Here is a 19,105-nt window from a genome sequence, read left to right as displayed (position 1 = left end):
AGGTCCTAAGGACAAGATTTGGTGAAGTTCCAGAGAGCAGAGAGAGCAGGTAGGAGGTAGGGCCAAGGCTCAGGCAGTCTCCGACACCAGCCTTGCCTTGCTTGCTCTGGGTGCTGGAGTGTGTATGTGTGAGAAAACAGAAGCATAAGGCACTTGTGCTCGGTGGCCTGGCTCCCAAAGGGATTCTAACATTCCATTTTGCCTGAAGGAATGAAGTCCCAACATCAAGGCTCATCAAGGTCACTCCAATGGGTCCTGAGAGCACCTGAGGTGACTGATCACTACCAGAACTCCACTGGCAGTCAGTACCTGAGGCAGCCACTCCCTTGAGGACAGTTTTCTCACCCAATTCTCATTTCAAGCCAAATTCAGACTTCCCACTCCTTCCTCTCAAAAATCCTAGTTCTACCCCACAGGGCCAGAGAGTGACCATCCAGCCTGCCACCCCCTTTGGGGGGCATCTGGAAACCTGGGGATGGTGACCATGCCTCTCAAGGCATCTTCTCTGGGTAGCTCATCTTTGGGACACTTCTGGGAAGAAAGATCCAGATCATGGCTCCAGCCAAGAAATTCCAAGATGTGAAGTGGCTTGACCAACCTGGGTGGGAAGGTCTACGTGGGGTGGTGATGGCTCCTGCTGATCTGACTGGAGCTCTTTCTAGGTTGAGGTCTTGCTGCCCGCACCGCCCCCCTCCTCGCCCATCTCTCCTGTGTATCACATGAGGGGCCCACACATTGTATGTTCCAAAGGGTTGGCCACGTGGTCCCCTGTTTCTAAGCTCGAGTGTGTTGTATGGCTGGGGCGAGGCGGGGGGCGGTTTGCTTTGAGTTTCTCAGGCTTAGGATGTGACATGACCATGAGCTATGTCCACATTTGGGGCTATGTCAAGTGGCCAAGGGCAGGCCCATGGGAGGCTTGTGGCTTCATCCCTGCCCTGTCATCTGCTCCATTCTCAGGAGTTTGAGCAGCTTTGCCACAACCCCAACACTTGCCATGGGCGGGGAGAATCAAATGAGGAACATTTTCTGAATTTCCTGAAGCTTGAGCATCACTAGGAACAGGGGTTCCTCTCAGATCCTATGGCCTAGAAGACATCCTCCCACAGAACCCGCCCCCCACCTCCCAGCACTGATGTTACACACCCATGATCTCCCTATTACCTACAGGCCTATATAACACTCCCTCACACACTCAGATCTTACCAGAGGCCTGAAAACCATGTCCTCTTTCAAAACCCCAGACTTAACCCTGTAAGATGTCACCCAGAGTCCCCACCACCTCCCCAGATCTCCACAGCACTCCACGGCTGCCAGCAAATTCTGAAGACATACAGAGACCCCCAAACTCCCACAGGTATCCTAGGCTACCTTCAGCCCTCAAAGCTTAATAATTCCGTCTTCACCCACAGTCCCAAGACCATCCTGGCTCAAAACATCACCTTCCACAGCCCCTCGGAGATCTGTGACTACAGAGTCCAGCGGGTCCTTAGGGGACTGTCCCTACAGGCTGTACCACCCCGCTGAGCTCTGGACCCCTCTGTCCAACCTCACCATTTGCTCTTGGACAGATCACCTTCATTCTTCAAAGTTTAACCCCCTCTTCGAACGGGGGTGATAGAAACAACTAGGTTTATTGTGAGAGTGACATTGACAATCAGGGAAAGGTGCTTAGGGCGATTCCAGCGCTGTAGGGCAGCTTGTTGATTATTACACTATCTCCCAGGGGTTGGCCTGCCACCACCTCCAGCTCACCACTCCAAGTGTGATCTCATCCCTGCCCGCCCTCCCTCCAGGACTCCAGCCTCAAGCCAAGCCCTCCTCCCTCGGTGGCCGGTGGTCCCCAAATCTGATCAATTTCTTCCACTCTCTATCCTGAAGAGTGCTCAGCTTGATCTGCAATCTTCACGCCTACTGCCCTCATCTCTCATCGGCCTCACCAAGGCTCTTGCCTGGGGCTGCCCTCTCCAATCCACTCTCCACAGAGGAACCAAAGAGTTCTCCCTAAAAGGCAAATAAATCTGAGCCCCCTCACTCCTCTGTTACTTTACCCTATGGCTCCCAGGATAAATGGCAAGCATTCCCCTCCACCCCCGCACCTTTGCCGCCTCACTCCTCTTCCTACCTTGCCCTCCACCGCCCAGCCCCACTAACACTTCTACCCAGTCCTGGCCTGCCTGGTAGCCAACAGCACCTCCACTTCCACCCTCACCCACCCCCAGGACGCGCCGGCGTCCTCCGGTGCGCTGTGTCGCCGAAGTGTCCTCTGTGAACTGGGGCTCAGGGCACCCAGGCCTGTGACGGTCTCCCCACTGGTCTGTGCCTCCCCTCCCGAGGAGCCCCACTCCTGGGCCCGGGTGGTCCTGTTTCCCGCGATGGCCTCAGGCCTTGGCGCACACGACTGCTCGATGGGCGTCCAAAGATTGGATGAATCGGGAGCCCGCACAGACCTCGCAGAAGAGGCGGAAGCCCCGTGGGTCCGGAGGCGGGGCTGCTACCCCTCCCCCCCCCCGCCCCCCCGGACTTCCGCGGTCGGAGTAGTAGCGGCAACTCGGAATCCCCTCGCCCCGCCGCCGCTCGGGGCCGCCTCCTCCCTCCCCTGCTGCCGCCTCCGCCCCCTCTCCCTCCCTCCCTCCCGCTCTTTGTCTCCCCGCGCCTGCCTCCCTGCCACGCGCCCCCCGCACCGCCCCTTCCCGGGAGACCCCAGCGGACCCCAGCGGACGCGACGCGACGCGACGCGTGTGGGCCTGCCCGGCGGGGGGCCTGCGTCCGGCGGGTGGCGGGTCGGGGAGGTGGTTCCCTCCCTCTCTCCCTCCCCCCTCCCTCGCTCACACGCACACACACAAACACGCGCACACACACGCGCGCACACACGCGTACACGCGCGCGCGCACGGAGCATCCTCCCGTCAGGGCTCTGGTCCAGCCCCGCCCGCGCCTCCCGCTCCCCGCAAACCCTCTCCTCCTCTCTCGCTCCCCCCATCCGTTCCGGCTCCCGGACCCTCGGCGCCCGCTCCCGCGCCCGCCCCTCTCCCGGGATGGAGCGGCTCGAGCCAGCCCGCAGCCCCCCGCGGCCGGGGTGACGGCCCCCCGCCCCTCCCCGCCTGGCCCGCGCCCCGAGCACCATGGGCCTGAGGGGCTCCCGCGGCGCAGGACGCTGAAGATGATTGATGCTGGAGGTGAGGACCCCGACGTGGACGGGAAAGCAGAGCGGGGGTCACCGGGGCTCGCGGCGGGACCCTGAGTGGGATCGGATAGGGCCTTTCTTCCCCATCCCTGGGGGGCTGCGCGGAGCTGGGGTGCTGGGCAGTCGGGGGAGGGGGCGGAGATAGGATTTGTGTCCCTAATCCTCTCCCTCCCGGAGAAATTAATTTTAAAAAACTGGTGTGGGGGGAGGGGGAGAGGGCTTAACTCCTTCTTGCCCGGCGCGGAGTTGGACGGCTGGACCGGAGAGAAACTAGCCGCCCGGCCCCAACTGGGAGTGCGGTAGGTGCCCTGGCCTCCGCGGTGCGGGGAGCGCTGTCCCACTCGCCCGTCGCCGCATCTCAGGCCTAAGGGAGGGGGCTCCGCTTTCTTCAGCTCCTACTCCCCCCCTACCCCCAGCCTCCCCTCCCGGCCTTTCCTTCCCGGTCTTTCCCAGTTGCACTTCTGTCTCGGTCTCTTTCTCCTCTTCCAAGGCCCCCTTCCTCTTTCCTGCCCCGCTGGGGCCCGCGCCTCTCCCTACAACCGCCCCTTGGCTCTCTCCTCAAAGCCCTCCCTGGAGCCTCAGTCCGAACCGGGCCAAGGGACCCCGGCCTCCAGCACTGCTTCCTCCGCCCAACACATCTCTTTCCTCCCCTTTCTTGGCTCTCTCTGCAGCTCGGTGGACAGTCTCCACCAACCTGTCTGTCTCTGTTCCTAGTTCCCACTCCCCTCTGGGGCTTGTGCATCCTTTTCTCTTTCTCCTTCCCTGGCTCTCAGGAAGCCTCCTGTGCTCCCAGAGAAGAGTCAAAGGTCACAGGTACTATTCCTCTGGGAACTGGAAGCTTTTGGAAAAGAGAGTGGCCTGGTAGCCCTGGTGCCCAGACTGTGTCCTGAGGGACAGGTTCATTTCCACCTCACGGCAGTTCCTGGTTAAATGTGTACGTGTGTGTGTGTGTGTGTGTGTGTGTGTGTGTGTAGGATGAAGGTGGAGGGGGGCTTCTCTAAAGCTCCATTTGGTGAGAGGGGCCTGGTGACCTCTTGGATGGCCTGCTTCCCAGGGTTCCCCATGGAACAGTGTAGGATGGATCCCCCAAACACACCCCAGGGAGCTGACGGAGGGAAAGAAAGCCATTTGTGCTGAATCAGGATGGATTAGACACAGGTGTGGGCTGGAAGGCCCAGCCTACCCCCAGAGGATACCTGACAGACTCTGTCCACAAGGGAGTCTTCACCCTGGATTGGGACTTTGAATAAAGAACTCATGGGATCTCCATTCTCTGCTAATGTAAGAGAGGAGGCACCACTACTGGCCTCAGAGAACCTCCTTCTGATGGGAGAGGCAGTTCTTATCTCGAGAGGGTCCCTAATCTGATGGGAATACCCTCCCTTCTCCCCAGGGAGCTCTCATCTGATGCAGAGGAGATCTGACCCATATTAGGGAATCCGTGAAGTATGAAAAACCCCTATTTTCCAGTTGCTGGGAAAGGGTGAATTTAGAAATTGTGTGGACAAATGGGAAGAGGGTGGGCTGTCTAGCTTTCTGGAGGAGGGGGCAGCCGGGTCCTGGTCAGCTGAGGCTTTGTGATTGAACGAGGCAATTTTGCTCATTCTTAGGGGCAACCTCTTTCCAAGATGGCCCTTCAGGCAGGAAGAAAGGTTCTAGAATTTCTTTGCTACTAGCACCCAGAGTTCAAGAATGGCAAGAGAGTTCTTGGAGGACCCCTTTCCCCTGGCCCTTTCTCACACCTCATTTCCTGCTTTCAGCCCCAAGCATCATCCACAGAGCTTGGGGTGGAAATAGTTTGGAAGCTTTCCCCAGTCCTAGACAGGATGGCCAGCTCCCCTTCCTCTCCCTTTCTCCCTTCTCCCTGCAGGATCCTCTTCTCATGTGTACCCCTCCAAAATTGCAGACCATCCCCCAGGATAAGACTGGAGGGCAGGAGACAGGTGGAGTTTGAATTCCGCCTCTTCTCTCTTGCACCTCAGTTTTCCCATCTGTAAAGCGGGCACACTAAGAATCTCAAGCCCACACGGCTTCCCGTGAGATGGTTTGTATGTAATATCAGGAGAGAAATGTTGGAAAAGACCCCAGCAAGCACGAGGCCTAGCCTTCCCATGCCTGTCAATTGCATGTCTAGCCCAGCGCCCTGCCCTGCTCACGGGCGCCTGCGTGTCAGCAGTGACTGGAAATCATGTCCCGGCCCTGCAGCGTGCCCCTGCCCCTGAGCTTCCCCCACCCCCAGCCCCCGTCCCCTTGTCCCCCCTTGCTTGGTATTCCCCTTCCCCTCTCACACCCAGGCCTTGGTTTAGGGCTGCTGCCATCCTGCCTCTGCTGGGAAGCCTGCCCAGATTGTTTCAGCTACATCCGTCCCGCTTCCCCACCTGCCTCCCTTCTTGCTTCCCCCCCAAAAAGCAAAACCCAACCAAGTCCCAAGTCATCTCACTTCCTGCCAGAACATACTTGCAGCACAAAGATTTGTCCACTGTGGTGCTGTGAGTACTCCTCATACCCTTCTGCATCTGTGAGTCTGTCTGGAACGGGGAGAACTGCGAGTCTGTCAAGCACAGGGGCCCTGCTGATGGTGCCAGGTTCCCAAACAGCTCGTGTGCAAAGGCAGGTGGTGAGCACACCAGTGATGGGGGTGGGGAGCAGGCAGGACTGGGTGATGGACGGCATGATGGATGGGGGGGCTGCTGGTATGAGCTGATGGATGCAGAGATGGGAGGGTGGATGGATGGATGGACGGACAAATGGATGGCTGAGTAGGTGGGTGGGCAGATGGATGCAAGGACCTGGATTCTGCTTCTGAGCTTGCCATCGCCTTGTTATGTGACCTTAAGCCAGTCATTCTTCCTTCTGTTTCTTTATTTGGAAAATGAGAGGATTGCATTTAATCATCTCCCAAGATCTTTCCCAGGTTTGCTGTTGGACAGTTTATGATGATCAAACGATTTGAAGGAATGCTGATGATGGAAAGACCCAAGACATTGTGGGGGAGGAAAGGTTCAGTGAGCCATGTGAATGCACACAGTAAATCAGCCTGGACCAAAACCACAGGACTCAGCTCGGGTCTAGACTCTGAATTTGCTTCTGCCCCTACTCTGCCATGTCTCCCTCTGCCCCAACTCCCATCCTCCTGGCTGTGGTTCCGATGACTTCTTCTCCAAGGGGCTGGAGCAGGAGTTCTAGGGGAAGGTGAGGGGCCAGAAGGCCAGGAATAGGCAGCCAGGGGCAGCCCCCTTGTCGCCCTCCACCAACCTGGACCTCTTATCCATCATCTCTCTTTCTCTCTTCCCTCAGCTCTCTCGAGTCATGGCTTCTTCAAAGCTACGAGAACCTGCGGATGAGGTTTTTGGTAAGTTCTGTTTGCTCTAACTCTAGCCAAGGCCACTGCCACTGGGGGGATTCCCTCTGGGATGTCAGTGTGTGTCTTTGAGCCTTTGTGTGTGTGTATTGTGGCCTGGCCGCCTGAGTCTCTGCCATGACACTCTATGCTAAGGACAACCGTGACGATTAAGGGTCTCCATTTATGAAGTGCTGCCTCATGCCAGGTGCTAAGCCAAACCCCCAACTCACAATATTGCTTATGCCCCGCAATAAGGCCAAGAGGCGTGCCCATTGTACAGACGAGGAGCCTAGAGCACAGAGTACCCAAGTGGCTTGCGTTAAAGATCATGTGGCAGGTTAGTGGCAGAGCTGGGACTAGAAGTCCACACTGGGTGGCTGTACACCTCTATCCCAGCCCAAGTAACAGTCATTACGACCATATCGCATGGTAACGGCCCTTGGCCTACAGGATATGTATGGAAATCAAATGCTCAGAACAGAGTCGCAGTGCCCCCAGGCCAGCCCGCTCTGGACACATGGGGGGGCTGGTGTGCACACAACACACCTGCCTGCTCCATAGTTTACCCCCTGCCATCTTTCCGTTGGGGGGTGGCAAAGCCTGGGCAGGGCAGAGTTCCCAGCATGCACTGGGGCAGAAAGGCTGGTTCCCAGCATGCACAGGGGTGGAAAGGCTGGTTCCCAGCTGGATTTGGCGGAGGAGTCAGGGAATAAGGAACTTGGAGGACCACGAGGAACGTGGAGGGAGAGGTTGAGACAGAAGCCCTTGCCCGATGCCTATAGCATGTGTATACCCCTTGGGACTCATGTTGGTGTGCACAGCCTCAAGGGGCTCCCCAGCTTCTCATCTCTCCCTTCCCTCCCCTCTCCTCCTCCCCCTCTCCAGTTCACCACCTTCTCCCCTGTGTGGCCACATGCCTCCCAGCTCCCAGGAACACTGTTTTCCCTGGCCTTCCTGGGGCCCTGGACTCCTCCAGCCTCCAGCCAGCTCTGGGCCTCAGACTCTAGTGTCTCACCATCTGCACCAGGCCTGGCCCAACAGAAGCGAGCTCCCCCTCACCTAGGCTTCTGGGCCTTCATTCCCACCCCCAGCCCCAACTCTTCCTGTTTTCCTTCTCCGAGACCTGCTGAGGTAGCTGGCTGCCTGGCCTGCTTCCTGACGGGCAAGGCAATTAAATATTCATGACTCCCCACTGCCCAGGGCTGGGAAGAGAAAGACCAAGAGAGACAGACCCACCCTGAGTGGGAGGAAGGCCAGGCAGGCAGGTAGAGTAGGGGAGCAGAGGTGAGGCAGGCCCCCACCTTGCCTCAGAAATGCCTCAGCCCCCTAGGGGTCCCTTTGCTCCCTAGACCCTCCAAGATGAGCCGCCTGCAGTCCAGATGTGGCCCAGAGTCAGGAGAAGGGCCCCTTTCCCCAGTCCTGGGAGTCTGGGCTCCGTGGAGAGGATGGTGGGCAGCTCCCTGCCCCACCTCCCAGAGTAGGAAGAACAGGGAGCCAGGAGGCCTGGATGCTTTCTTAACTCCCTCTGTACCTCTGGCCAAACCTTGCCTCTCTGAGCCTCAGTTTCCCCACCTGTAAAATGAGGGGTTGGACTCATGAGCTGCTCCCATCTCTGCCTCAAAAGAGGTGTAGCAGGCTTGGTCCTTACACACTGAACCTCTGGAGTCAGCCTGCCTGGAACCCTGGCTCCTCCTTTCCCTGGGGCAGATTAAGGCTGCCCTGGGGATTCCTGGAGTCTCTTCCTCCTAGGGTTATGGGGAGTTTAAATGAGCTAGTAATTGTGAAGCTCTTAGAACCAGTGCCTAGCACAGCAAGAGCTCAGTCAGTATTAGCCTTTATTATTCTGTTCTGTCCTCAGTCCTTGCTGCTTGCAGACAGTGCTTGGAGATGCCGTGTCACTAGGGAACAGGGGACAGAAGGCTCCCTCCCTCAGCTCAGCCCCAGGGCCTGGAAAGGCCAGGAGCAAACCAGGGGCCTGGAAGGAGCCGGAGGAGTTGTGTCAAGGCTGGGGTCCCAAGCAGCAGTCCTTTGACAGGACCTCTCCTCTCGCCAAGCCCCCACTGCCGCCCCTGGACACCTGCAGCAGGCCCTGCGGGGGCCCACCCTCCCTTGCGGCCAGGCCAGTCCCCTCTCCTTGCAGGCTCCACTGGCCCACACCATCCCTTCTCCTTAGAAAGCTCCTTGTTCTTCCTAGAGCCTTGGCTCTTTCCCGTCTCCCAGACCTCAGCCAGGCTGCCTCTTCTAAGACAGAGCCCCCAGCCCCTGCCTGTCTCTTTCCTCCCCGCCACAAATACTCCGGGGACCCCACCGTGTACCAGGCTCTGTGTGTGGGAGACCCCAGGGAGATAGTCACTGCCCTCACAGGGCCTGAGTTCCTGGATGAAGGGTGTGTCCCGGGGAGGAGTGCCCTGCAGAGGAGCACTGGATAGGGATGTGACATCAGTGCGCTTCCCTGTGCCTTGAGGCCATCTCTGCAGTGCTGTGCACTGGCCCCGGAAGTGTAACTTGGCTTCCTCAACACTGACTGAGCCCCTGCTCTCCCCCAGGCCTGACCCCAGGCTCTCTGGGTCCCCAGCTCGCCCCTCTGCATTGTGCAGATGGGCGAACGGGATGGTCGCCTCTGATCAGATCCTCTTGCCAGGCCTGCAGAGGTGAAGCTGTCCCTCGGAACTGGGGGTCTTTGAGGGGACAGACAAGGAAGGGGTGAGGGGACCTGGCACCTAGCGCGCTGCAGGAGCACAAGGTCAGAGGCAGGAAAGGAAGGTGGCGACAAGGAGCCCAGGTGGGGTCAGCAGGTTAGCACCGCTCTCAGCTCGTTCTGGCTGGGCGCACAGCAACAGGCATTCTGTCGAAGCACTTTACCTGGGTCATCTTATTTGACACTCACACAACCCTGGAACGGAGATACTCCTCTTATGGCCCCATTTTACTGATGAGGAAGCCAATCCCTAAATGAAAGGACTTGCCCAGAGTCCTCCAGGTAGCAAATGGCAGAACAGGATTCAGCCCCTGCCAGCCGGCTCCTCCTCTGGAAACGTGGGGAACACGGAAGGGGTGAGCTGGAACCCCCCTCCCCACCAGGGCCCGACTGGGGGCTGAGGGGCATGGACTTTATGTTATTGACTTTAGGACCCCCTCACCACTCTTCAGTCTTACCCTGGGTTTCAAAAGCAAGCAGTTATAGGACCAGTCAGAAAAGTGCTTTAGAAAGTTTCCTCTAGCCTGTGGGAAGTGGGGAGGGAGGCCGACTGGAGGCCCGAAAGAGCAGGATGCCTGGCGGCTGAGGCCAGGCTTGGGGAAGGGGCCGGTGAAGACCTGAGTAAGGCAGTTTAGTCTTCAGGGAGAGGAGAGGCCAGGTTCCAGGGCTGTGAGGAAGGCAAATCAACAGAACTATGTGGTTTTGTTTTGTTTTGTTTTTTAAGATTTTATTTATTCACTTGACAGACAGGGATCACAAGTAGGCAGAGAGGCAGGCAGAGAGAGAGGAGGAAGGAGGCTCCCCACTGAGCAGAGAGCCCGACGCGAGGCTCGATCCCAGGACCCCGGGACCACGACCCGAGCCAAATGCAGAGGCTCCAACCCACTGAGCCACCCAGGCGCACCCCCCCTTTTTTTCTTCATTAAAATCCCATTTTCTAAGCGCCTACTACATGCCAGACACCAATTCTGGATGAGAGCCATGAACAAAATACAGGAATGTCTGCCTTCACAGAGCTGACATTCTAACAAGCAGAGAGACAATGAACTAAGTCAGTAAAATAGACAGCACACCAGAGGATGACACATGATGCAGGGAAAAACCAGGTTGGGGATCTGGGGGGAATTGTACAATGAGTGGTCAGTAAAGTCGTCAGTGAGAGAAAGCATTTAAGCAAAGGCCTGAAGGAGGCAAAGGACAGAACCCTGTAGAAATCTGTGGCAAGAGCCTTGCAGGAAAAGGGAAGAGGAAGTGCAAAGGCCCTGAGGTACAGTGAGGCTTATGTGAAGAAGACCCAGGAGGCTAGGATGGCCAGAGTAGAGGGAGCAAGAGGGAGAGAACTAGAAGCTCAGAGCGGTAAGAGGAGCACAGACTGAATCCGGAAGGCCCCTGGGAGAACTTGGCAGTTACTCTGCAAGATGGAAGTCCCCGGGGGGTTCTGAGCACAGTAGTGACAAGGGCTGACATGTTTTATCAGGATCACTCTGCTTGCTGTGGTGTTGAAAATAGACTGTACGTGGGAAAGGGAGCCAAAGGGGAGACCAGCCGGGAGGCTTCTGTAATAACTGAGGCAGGGGGTGAGAGTGATCTAGACCAGGGAGGCTGTGTGTCCCCCTCTCCTCTCTCTTCCCCTGATTTCTCCTCCTACCCCCCTTCTCTCCCTTCCCTTCCTCTCCTCTTCTCCCTTCTTTCCCTGCTCTCTCTCCTCTTCCTCTCCGTGCGCACACGCACGTGTGCATGTGTGCGCACACAGACACAGGGAAACGGCAGTTTGATTGCGGGAAGTGAGAAGTACAGAGACGAGCCAAATGCATCCCGTCGTGCGTTCTGGGACTGTCACTCAAGGCTCATCGGGTCGTGGCCGGCCTTCCACCTCTACCCGCTGCCACTGCCCTGGATTAATTTGAATCTAATCCAAAACATCATACCATTTCGCCATAAATATTTCAGTATGTCTAGATGTATTTCGAAAGGAGAGCTAACAGGAATTGTGGCTAGATTGAGTTTGGAGAGTGGGAGGGAAAGAGAGTCCAGGGCGACTCCAGCACTTGGCCTGAGCCATCGGGGAGATGGAGCTGCCAGTCATAGCCGGACACAGACACTGAAGCTGCCCGTGGCACATCCAAGGGGAGGGGGCTGGGAGGCAGCCGGCCTGGGGAACTCCTGGCTGGAGCTGGGGCTGAGGGCAAAACGTAGCTCGGGGCTGTTTGCATCGGGTGGATGGGCCTTTCATGGAGCCGAGGAGCAAAGGGGAAGCCAGTCTGAAGCAAGGTGGTGGGTTCATGCTGATGGATTATTTGAGGACTCGGGTGTGTTTGACCCGGCAAGTTCCCTGGTGGGTGCTGAGGTGCCCAAGCTTGGAATTCAGGGGGGCTCAGGACTGAACCAGTAGGTGATAGTGAAACCAGGCCAGCAACTGAGGTGGCTTAGGGGGTATCTGCAGACAAAAGAAAGAGGAGGAGGCAAAGCTGGGTCAGTATGAGTGATGGGATGGCAGAACCCTGAGACTGTGGGGCAGGGGAATGGGGAAGAAAGGTCTTAACCTGTGCTGGATTTGGAAAGAAACTCTTCTGCCTGGAGACCCCAAGCTTGGGGACACTGCAGAGCGAAGGCTTCATTCCCCAGGGGGAGCAAGTAGAAAGAGAAACTAGGAGCAGTCGGGTTTACGCACGGTCTGTTGGCTTTGCCTACTCTTCCTTGTCTTCGTCCGGGACCCAGCCCCGCACCACTGACCCCAGGATGGGAGAGGCAGGCCAGCCGTGTGGGGCCTGGGTTTTCCCCGATGCCACTACTGTGCTCCCGTTCATCAGGGCTGGGTCTGAGTGCAGATCTGGGTATGGTACAGCGGGCCAGGGGTCCAGCACGGCCAGTCAGGCTCAGAGCCCAGACCACTGCTAGCTGCTGGCTGCAGGCGAGAGACTGAACCTCTCTGAGCCTTAGTTGGCTCAGCTGTAAATTGTACGTAACCGCGGTCCCTAGCTCCCTGAGCAGATGAGGTGATGTATGAACATTCTGGCACACAGTAGGCTCTTCTTAAGTGGTAGCTGTTATTACCATCATTGATCTGATCTCATCCCCAGCCCTTCTCTCCACAAACCTACCCTCCAGGGGCCCTGGAAGGAGCGCCCCCCCCCAACCCCTGCACTACCCTACTGCCCAGCATTGCACACTCGCTCACCAGCCTCCTCTCTTGCAAACTGCCACCCAACCTTAGACTGGCTTTGGTGCTCCCTCCCCTGACCCATCCAAAAAGGAATATCCTGTCCTCCTCTGTGCCTGTGAGAGGTCCCACCACACTGCTATATTTCTGTGCTGACATGTCTGGCTTTCTCTGAGACTGTGAGGGACCCCACTCTGCCTCTCGTTGGTAATCCCTGTGCTGGGCGCACAAACCTTTGTGGAATGTCTGGGCTTGCTGTCCTCACATGTCTGGTCTCTGTCCCCTTCACCTGGTTCACAGACCTGGACTTGGCTGTGCCAGAGACCGTCAGACTGGACAGCAGTTTACACAAGGCCCGAGCCCAACTACTGGCCAAGGGCCGGAGACACCGGCCCTCCCGCTCCAGGCTTCGGGACAGCGCCAGTTCTGCAGAGGATGGTGAAGGCTCTGATGGGCCAGGAGGCAAGGTGGGGACAACCCACCCAATCATTGCCCCCCCACCCCGAAAATCCCTCCAAACCCTTTTCCAGGGAAACCACAGCCCCAGACTTCTGACATAGTAAGGCGAACAGGGATTACCCGCATTCATTCTGGCTCGCCTGAAACTTTTAAGGAAGGTATTATCATTCCCATCTTACATGTGGGGAAATTGAGGCTCCGAGGTTCAGTAACAAACTCACACAGTTAGGGAGTGAGGGAAATGAGATTCGACCCCAGCCTACGTGACTGAAGCCCCCCCCCCCCCAGCCAAATTACCCCCCCCCCCGCGCCCCCAAAATTACCCCCCCCCCCCCCCCCCCCACCGCGTGCTCCTACTCCTCACTGCCCAGCCACCCCCATGGCCGCTCCTTCCCCCAGGTGACGGACGGATGCGGGAGCCCCCTGCACCGGCTGCGCTCACCTCTGCACTCGGGCCCAGGGTCCCCGGCCGGGGGCTCTTTCTGCCTGGAGCCTCCGGGGTTGCGGCGCAGCCTGGACGAAGACGAGCCTCCGCCCTCGCCGCTCACACGCTACCGGCCCCTGCACAACGCCGCCTCGCACGAGGGCCTGGCCGCCGCCTCCTGCTCGCCGCCCCGCTCCGCGCCCTCCTCCGACAGCTCGCCCAGCTTCGTGCGCCGCCACCCGCGCGCAGAGCCCCACAGCGAAGGTGAGTGGCAGCCGGTGCGGCGCCCTCTGCTGGCGAGCGCTGGGACTGCAGCGGCCCCGCCGGTCGTCACCTAACCCCCGCCAAGCAGAGGGTTGGACCAAGTTGGGCAGGGCAGTGAGGGATGAGGAAGGGGTGGGGGTAGGGGGACAACACACTGTGGCTTCCTCCATCACTTACCCAGCGCCTACTATGTCACTGTTGGGCACTGGGACACACAGGGAAGCAGAGGCACTCTTTGCCCTCAAGAGGCTTGCAGTTTGGGGGAGATACAATCTAATAATTCCTTATAGTTTAAGGGAGAAGTGATCAAACCATCCCTTAATTAAATATGTAGTTTTAAGTTGTAATAAGTGCACGGTTGCAGCGGGGGAGGGGGCAGCACATAGCGGGGTAAAATGACCTCGCGGGGAGCCTCCTGTAAGGCTTCTCTGAGGAAGTGACATGTGAGCCAAGATTGGAAGGCGGGTTAGAAGTCAGTCAGGATAAATGAACAGTGAATAGTAGCGGTCCCTCCTTTTTCATGGTTTCCTTATGGCTTTCATAGCTATTCCATGAAATAGGCATGGAATAGCCTATTCCATGGGTCAGGTGTTAGACTCATATTTGGGACGAAGGAAGCTCAGAGAGGTAGAGTGATTCCTCCAAAGTCACACAGCTAGTGAAGGGCACCCGAGCCAACTTGCCTGCTTCTAAGTCAAAAGAGGCAGCTGAAGAAGGCAGGCAAGCCACTCCACAGGCTATTTTCTTCCCTCTCTTCCCCAAAAGATGACAGCCGGGATGCCAGCCCACCTGAGCCTGCCAGCCCCACCATCGGTCTGGATAAGAAGACTCGCCGAAAGTTCCTGGACCTGGGGTGAGTGGAGGAGGGGCCAGAAGCAAAGGCTTGGAGCCTTGGGGTGCAGGGTAGCACAGCGGGCAGCACTGCCCCATTCCCCCCCACCCTCCCTCACAGGGTCACCTTACGCCGAGCATCCACTAGCAAGAGCCGGAAGGACAAGGGCAGCAACCGTTTGTCCATGGGCAGCAGGTAAGCTTCCGCTCATAGTTCCGGAGGGGGGGGCACCCACCCCACGGTGCCCACACCCATGCTGGTGCTCTCTCCACAGGGAATCAGTGGAGGGGTCCAGCAGGTCAGGGGGCTCCCCGTTCCTGCCCTTTTCCTGGTTCACAGACAGTGGCAAGGGCTCGGCATCCTCTGGTAGCACCACCTCGCCCGCCTGCTCCCCTAAACATGAGGGCTTCAGCCCTAAGAAGTCAGCTTCTCAGGTGAGTCCATGGCTTCCCTGCCCCCCGTATGGGCCCCAGACTCAGGTGATGTGAGGGGGTGGGGCTGGGATCCAGGCATTCCTGGGGTCCGTTTGTCTATCTGTTTGTCCATCCAGTTTGTCTACCCATGGAGCCATTCTGTGATTCACTAGTTCATCCATTCTCTGAGTTCATTCATTGGTTTCTTCACTCATTCACATTCTGAGTAGTTCCTCCCCTGAGTCATTCACCACATTCAACCCACTGAGCACCAGGCTTCCCTCCTTAGCCACCCAGCCTGAGGCCGCCCCCGTTCGCGCTCTTCTGCCTGGCTCCCCACGTCCCATCCCAGTTCCCAGTCGTCCCAGTCATCCCAGTCGTCCCAGGTCCCAGTCACCGGGCAACCTGTGTGGTGGGGTGAGGCTTGCAGGAAATCAGGATGAAGGGGACCCAAACTAGCTAGAGCTCAGGAAGCAGGGAGAAGTCAGGGACAGAAGCAGCCACAGGTGTCTGCTTCTGCTCATGCCGCGCTCTACACTAGACAAGGCTCCAAGGGCTGCTTTGGCTTTCCTTTCACAAAGCGCAGGCGTGCTTATCCCAGTTGCCCGGATGAACGACTGAAGGCCCAGAGAGAAGGGACTTGCCATGTGGGTTCGATGCGGGCTCCATGCCTGTTCTGTGGTTGTTCCTTAGGTGCTACTGGGGCTGAGGAGACCAGAAAGCTGGGAATTGAGGGGAGAAGGAGTTCCATCTAACTTGGGACTTCCTGATTTCCTATCTGCACAGCCTCCCTCTGCCTCTTCCTTCCCTCGTGCTGGGCCCTGGGATAGCGGGGTAAACAGACAGCCCAGGGCCTCACAGAGCTTCTGATCTCTACCCAGGCACCTAGAAGCCAGGGTGCTAAGGGCTATGATGGGGAGGCACAAAGGGAGGACCCCCGACCTAGCCTGGGGGAATCCTGGTCAGCTGCCTGCAGGAAGCAACACCTGGTCCGAGACTTCTGCCATTCCTGCTAACTATTCTGCCTCATTTCTGACCCCACGACCTCCTAGAAGTCTTACATCCTGATGCTTCCCATGAGTACTTCATAGACTAGGAGGCACTGCGCAACTCCTGGTGCCCAGCCCCCAACTTAGCTCCTTCCAAATGCAAGCAGTGGATTGGGGGACTCCCTTGGGCTTGAGGGTGAGCTGTTTCCTCAGCAGCTCATACCTTTCCTCTCTAGGAATCCACCCTGAGTGATGACTCCACGCCCCCTAGCAGCAGCCCCAAGATCCCCAGTGGTCCCCGGCAGGAGACCAAGTGCTCCTACCCCTACCACACACTGTCCCAGTCTTCGGATGAGGTAAGCAAGCCCTGGACTCTGAGTGTTGAGGCGCAGGCCACAGGCCAGGTCTTCCCCCTCACCATCCTTGGTCTCTACCCCAGTTCCTGGACGAACCTCTCCCCACGGTCCACCACTGGACCAGCCAGCAGGTGGGCCAATGGCTGCACAGCCTCAACCTGGAGCAGTATGTCGCTGAGTTCGCTGCGCGACAGGTGGACGGGCCCCAGCTCCTGCAGCTGGATGGAAGCAAACTGAAGGTGTGTCAGGGGAGGAGAGCGGTGACCCAGTTGGAGCCCAAGGCAACCTTCCAGGATTGGGATCCCTGATCTTTCATTGCCTCTAAGGCCACTGCCCTGACCTCTGACCTGGGCAAGGTCCTTGGCCTGATCTTTGCACTCTAGCACAGGTCCACTGTCGGACATGAAACTCGAGCCCCGTCCTTCAGTTTGACCTTCAAGCCTCAGCTCAAGGCTCCAGGATAACATTGACCTCTAGGACCGTCAAGAGTCAGATCACCTGACTCTTGCCTCTGGGAGTCCCTTGCTTTCATAAGAAACCAGGCCTCTGCCTGATTACCTTGCCTGATTCTCAGTCTTGGAGGCTGCTGGTAGTCAGGGGAGGTCCGGGAGGGGGAGGTGGGCTCAGATCTCTGCGCTGAGAGGTTTCTAGTGTGTTGCCCACCCTCTGCTACATTGCTTAGGCAAGAGGTGGTGAGGAGAGGCCCCCAGGGAGTCTCTGCAGTAGGGAGGGGCCTCGGCCACTGACTAGCAGTGTGACACTGGGCAAGTCATTCCCCATCTGTGGGCCTCTGGGGGCTGGGCAGGATGGTACCAAGACTGAACTCTCAAGTGGAGGAATGGGAGCCGAGGATTGCCAGGGGTGGGGGCAGGGGGTAAAAGGTCTGGCACCCTCCATCATCCTCTTTCCAAAACGCCCCCCTTTGGAATTCCTGCCCTGCTTCTGATCCACGGGCCCGTCTGGGAGGCAGAGGCCACACTTCTGGGAGGACCTGCTGAGCTCCAGGCAGAGTACACCCACCTGGGGCACCGCAAACTGGGGGTCAGAGTTGGCTAGGGCCTGAGGGATTCTGGGGCTCTTTCCCTCACCCTTGAATTCCTCCGCAGAGCCTGGGGCTCAGCAACTCACATGACCGGACGCTAGTGAAGCGGAAGGTAAAGGAGCTGGCAGCCGCCGCTGAGAAGGAGCGCAAGGCCCGGGAGAAGGCCGCACGGCAGCGGGAGAAGCTCCGGCGCCGGGAGCAGGAGGCCAAGAAGAGCTAGGGGAGGGCGGGGGGCAGGCACTGGCACCCAGGCGCTGGTGGCCGCCGGGCTCGGTGGGCACAGGCCTCAGCGGGGAGGCGGGGCCTGGGCGCCAAGCTTGGGCTGGCCGGGCCCCACACTCTCAGGGGGTACATGCCCTCTCTTACCCTGTCACTGTCTGGACCCAGATCCCCCAGAAAGGGAGACCCCAGGAGAGGGCCCAGTAATAGATCCAGTTTTAAGGACTTGTTTGGCACAGAGTTCCTAGGGAGCTGGCAGGTTTTGGGCAGAGGACCAAGAGGCCAGGGCTGACAGTCGGGGAACCCTGAGGCACATGGGTCAGTCTGATCATCTACCCTCGGGCCATGGCCATGCTGGCCGGCCGTAAGCTAGGACACTTGCCTGCCAGCTGGCCTGTCTGCCTTCTAGAGGCTCTGAGATAAGGCCTAGGTCCCAGGGATCAGAGGCAGGAAACCTCTCAGCAGGAGCGAGTGGACAGTCACTCCTCTCCAGCACTCCAAGCTGGCTGCGTGCTGGGAGAGCTCTCTTCTGCTCCCAGGGGAGGCTGGTAGGCGCTGTGGCAGCCCGCACTCAGGGTAGACTCCTAGCCTCCACGCGGCGGGAGAGCACAGAGAGCAGCATGGGTAGCCCACACAACCTTGGCCAGGACTTTGGGAGCAGGAAGGGACAATGAAAATGTCCTTCTTTTTCCCCTTCCTGGTCCCATGGGTCCCAGTGGTGAGATGACATCCATGCAGGTCTGCCCCTCCTGGGGCCCACTCGAGGCCTGGTTTTTTACCTACTCCCTGACACAGGGCCCACTTCTATTGCTCCCTCAAAAGAACGGCTGAGCCCTCTCTGGGGACAGAGCCAACTTGGGAGCTGGGGGTGTGTGTGACAGAGGACACCCCTAACCAATGCTTAGGTCACGTTGAACAGGTGAGCCCTCACCCCAGCCAGGTAGAGAGGCAAACTCTAGGAGTTCCCCTGGAATCTACTGGAAGGTTTCATCAGCCTTCCCCCATCTGCTCTGGTCCCTGTCAGGGTCTCAATGGGTTCCAGAACTGGCACGCTGTGCAGGCTCTGGTTCTCTGGGCCATGATGAGGGGTTGGGCCAGGCCCCTGGGTGGGGCTGGGATCTATCCTGTGAGGAGGAAGCGTTCAGGTACAGCACTGGCCAGCAGCTCCTGCAGGACTGGCCGGTGACCAGCGGGGCTGGAGGCCCTCTGGTTAGAAGTCCACCTCCCCCTTCACCTGCCCGGAGTGGCGGACAGGACCCAGTGCATGCCAGCTCTCCTCGTTCCTGCTCTGGGGCCGTGGCTCCAAGGCCATCCCTGCCCTGGCCACGGTCTGGTCCCTGGGACTCAGCCCTTTACTTCTCTCTGCCATCTGTATGGGGAGAGGAGCCACACAGGAAACTGAGCTATGGGGGCACTGGCATCAGGGTCTGCTGGAGGGGCTGGTGGGGAGGGCGGAAGGCACCCAGGCCTTTGAAATGATCAGGAGCTCTATGGGCACCCACCTGCATGTGAAGGGAGGGTGGTACTCCATTTATTTCAATAAACACTTACCATGTGCCAGTGACCTTTGTTTGCCCCCGCTGGGAGGCTGGGCTGGGGCGGGAGGCAGCGCCGGGCCCTGAGCGTGGAGGGGTGACACATCTGCTCCCCGGGGGCTGCCATGTCAGGTGTCCTGAAGGGATGGCTCTGCCTGGCGGTGTGCTTGTGGGACGCACTGAGTCAT

The 19,105-nt window shown here is 58.4% G+C and overlaps 1 protein-coding gene across 2 annotated transcripts; it reads left to right on the top strand.

Annotated features, from left to right (window-relative positions):
- Positions 1-2,543: 2,543 nt before the first annotated feature.
- SAMD14 (sterile alpha motif domain containing 14) lies at positions 2,544-18,946 on the top strand. 2 transcript variants are annotated; one of them, XM_004764807.3, is made up of 10 exons: positions 2,544-3,175; positions 6,481-6,535; positions 12,685-12,851; positions 13,243-13,531; positions 14,297-14,384; positions 14,484-14,558; positions 14,638-14,797; positions 16,002-16,121; positions 16,205-16,360; positions 17,228-18,946. In XM_004764807.3, exons 1-10 carry the CDS (start codon positions 3,167-3,169, stop codon positions 17,381-17,383), a joined length of 1,275 nt encoding a protein of 424 aa, XP_004764864.1. In that variant the 5' UTR covers positions 2,544-3,166; the 3' UTR covers positions 17,384-18,946. The 2 variants fall into 2 exon arrangements, with proteins under 2 accessions (XP_004764864.1, XP_004764865.1); XM_004764808.3 differs by lacking the exon at positions 2,544-3,175 and adding an exon at positions 5,466-6,375.
- The last annotated feature ends 159 nt before the right edge of the window (positions 18,947-19,105 follow it).

The sequence above is a fragment of the Mustela putorius genome, unplaced genomic scaffold, assembly GCF_011764305.1.
Source record: "Mustela putorius furo isolate JIRA1106 unplaced genomic scaffold, ASM1176430v1.1 tig00003962_pilon_pilon_pilon, whole genome shotgun sequence".
NCBI classification, from domain to species: domain Eukaryota; kingdom Metazoa; phylum Chordata; class Mammalia; order Carnivora; family Mustelidae; genus Mustela; species Mustela putorius.
This window is presented reverse-complemented; position numbering and strand designations above follow the sequence as displayed.

Coding starts and splice junctions, on each gene's coding strand:
- SAMD14 (XM_004764807.3), top strand. Junction 14,798..16,001: donor CTAAGAAGTCAGCTTCTCAG/GTGAGTCCATGG, acceptor TTTCCTCTCTAG/GAATCCACCCTGAGTGATGA. Junction 16,361..17,227: donor TGGATGGAAGCAAACTGAAG/GTGTGTCAGGGG, acceptor ATTCCTCCGCAG/AGCCTGGGGCTCAGCAACTC.